The 2212-nt window shown below is 62.7% G+C and overlaps 1 protein-coding gene across 2 annotated transcripts in view; it reads right to left on the bottom strand.

Moving 5' to 3' along the window:
• Positions 1-2212, bottom strand: part of ATXN2L (ataxin 2-like) — an 11575-nt gene continuing 9363 nt past the window's right edge. Inside the window, exons 19-24 of one of the 2 annotated variants that reach the window (XM_010837261.1) lie at positions 2096-2212; positions 1623-1752; positions 1412-1533; positions 1049-1261; positions 714-903; positions 1-83 (exon numbers count right to left, since the gene is read on the bottom strand). The exon at positions 2096-2212 is cut by the window's right edge and continues 22 nt beyond it. In XM_010837261.1, coding sequence (XP_010835563.1) covers positions 34-83; positions 714-903; positions 1049-1261; positions 1412-1533; positions 1623-1752; positions 2096-2212 — 822 coding nt within the window. In that variant the 3' untranslated portion in view covers positions 1-33. Of the gene's footprint in view, positions 107-713; positions 904-1048; positions 1262-1411; positions 1534-1622; positions 1753-2095 lie in introns of both variants that reach the window. The other variant, XM_010837260.1, reaches the window with a different exon arrangement.

Below are 2212 nucleotides of genomic sequence, written 5' to 3' on the forward strand. Positions count from 1 at the left end.
CATAGATCACTCTTCCCTCCACTCATGGAGGTCTCAGGTCGCGGCCAGGACAATCTTCAGTTCCCCGGGGGGTGGAAGGGGAGCTGCTGGGAGGGATGAGATTGAACTGGTTGGAGGGGAAAGAGAAGAGAGCAGGAGCATTAGAACCCAAGCAGCTGTCCCTTCATCCAATGCCGTCCAGTGTGGGGTGTGGGGGGGAGTGTTGGTAGGAGCGGCCGCCTCGAGGTGTCTCATGGGGCTGTCAGAAGCACAGATCAATCGCCGTTTCCCCGTGAGCCAGAGCCCTTCCTCACGTGCCCAGCTCAGCCCCCCACACCCCAGCCTGGCCCTGTCTACTGCGCTGACCTTACCTCGGCTAAGTCAGGAGACAGTCGGGGTCACTGAGAGCTGGGGAGGCAGTGGGGAGGGGGGCTGCTGGATCACAACTGAGCGAGGACGGAGGGAAGCAAAGGACAGAGCCAGGAGCAAGCCCCTGGCGGCGGCGACTGTGGCTTCTGCCCACCCTACATACTTCACAGACAGGTGCAGGTCGGCAGGCGCCCTGTGGGACAGCCCTGCCTCCAAGACCCCTCACTCCCCGCCCAGAACCCGTGCATCCTGCCCCACCTGCAGCCCATCAGCTCTTCCATGCCAAATACCCCCAGCTAACGAGAACTCACGAATCCTGTCATCGGCTCCTCCTGGAAATCCAGGCGCCTGGCCAGGCTGCTCACCTTGGGGGTGTCCGATGTAGGGATAGGGTGAGGGTGTGGAAGCTGAGAGTGCAGGCACCCCACTCTGGGGCACCGCGCCTTGGGGGGGGCCCCCATGGCTCTGGGGTGGGTGCAGCAGCATCACCTGGGGCGGGTGGGGAGCCCCAGGGTGAGGGGGCGGGGCTGCTGTGATTCCAGTTTGGACATGGGCCTGTGGAGAACAGAAAAGGGGCTGCGAGCACCATGGCAGCTTCACAAAGTCGGAGAACCCCAGGCAGCGGCACAGAGGGAACAGGCGCACCGCTGATTCCAGGAGGGGCACCCCACGGCTCAGGGCAGGTGGCGTGGGCTCTTACCTGGGTAACATGGGCCATGTTGGTGAAGCCGTGGGGCAGCTGCTGGTGGGCATGGATGGCATATACAGCGGCTGGTTGGGGGAAGCTGCTCTGAGGGGACTGGGCAGAAGGTCCCGGTGGCAGAGAAGGCGGCGTGCCTGTCAGGGCCCCTGGGTGGTACAGGTTCTGCTGCGGCTGTCCACTGCCCAGGTGTGGGGCCTGCCCCGCCTGGTGCTGTCATCAGGGCAAGGTGACCAGTGAGTGCCACTTCCGGTACCACCTCTGACCCCCAGGTTCTCCCCACTAGGGAATGACCCCAAGTCCTAGTCCTCTCTTTCAGCCACCCATCCCTGCTCCACCACGTGGACGCCCCACAGCAGGCACCTGGACAGGACTGGGGGCCGCATGCTGGGACGGCGGCTGGCTCCCAGTAGGCGTGGTGGCCGGCTGCGGCTGGTGGGCATGGAGCTGCGTGGCATGGTGCGGATAGGACTGGTGAACGGTGGCTACAGCAGGAAAGGGAAGACAATCAGTGACAGGCACCCCGGAGGGGCTGAGCAGCATGGCCCGGGTTGGGGGACAGGACAGAACTCACCATAAAGGGCCTGGGGGGTGGGCTGCTCTGCAGAAGGGTACTGAGGGGTGGAGGATGACACGATGGCCTGGGGATGGCTCCCCGACGTCAGCATGCGTGCGTTGCTTTGAAGCATGGGGGCAAACACCGGCTGGAGGAGGAGAGAAGCAGTTGGCCCAGCAGAGGGCCTGGGAGAGTACCCTGCTGCCAGACAACCCAGACACAGTACTACTCTGCTCTCATCATGGTCACCTTACTTCACATTCACAATAACCTTATCAAGTAGATGCTATACTTTACAGAAGGAAAAAACAAAGGCCCCAGAATCCACTGCCTCCCTGGGGTCCTACTACAGCCAAGACTGAAGCCCAAGTTGGACCCCACCACCCAGAACTCCTGCTGGCTTCTCCTGTCAGCTCCTAAGTATGGGAGGTGGAGGAGGCTTGCTAAGATGCCAGGACTCTGTACCCCACCTTCCTCCCTGCCTCAGTCACCTGCGAGGGGTAGTGGGCCATGGGCTGCATCATGGCGGGCTGGCCTGGGAACTGCTGTGGGTTGTAGGGGATGTAGGAAGAGTAAGGGGTGGCGGCCACCAGAGGTGGACCGGCAGC

The sequence above is a fragment of the Bison bison genome, unplaced genomic scaffold (genome assembly GCF_000754665.1).
Source record: "Bison bison bison isolate TAMUID 2011002044 unplaced genomic scaffold, Bison_UMD1.0 scf7180017864072, whole genome shotgun sequence".
Lineage (NCBI taxonomy): Eukaryota > Metazoa > Chordata > Mammalia > Artiodactyla > Bovidae > Bison > Bison bison.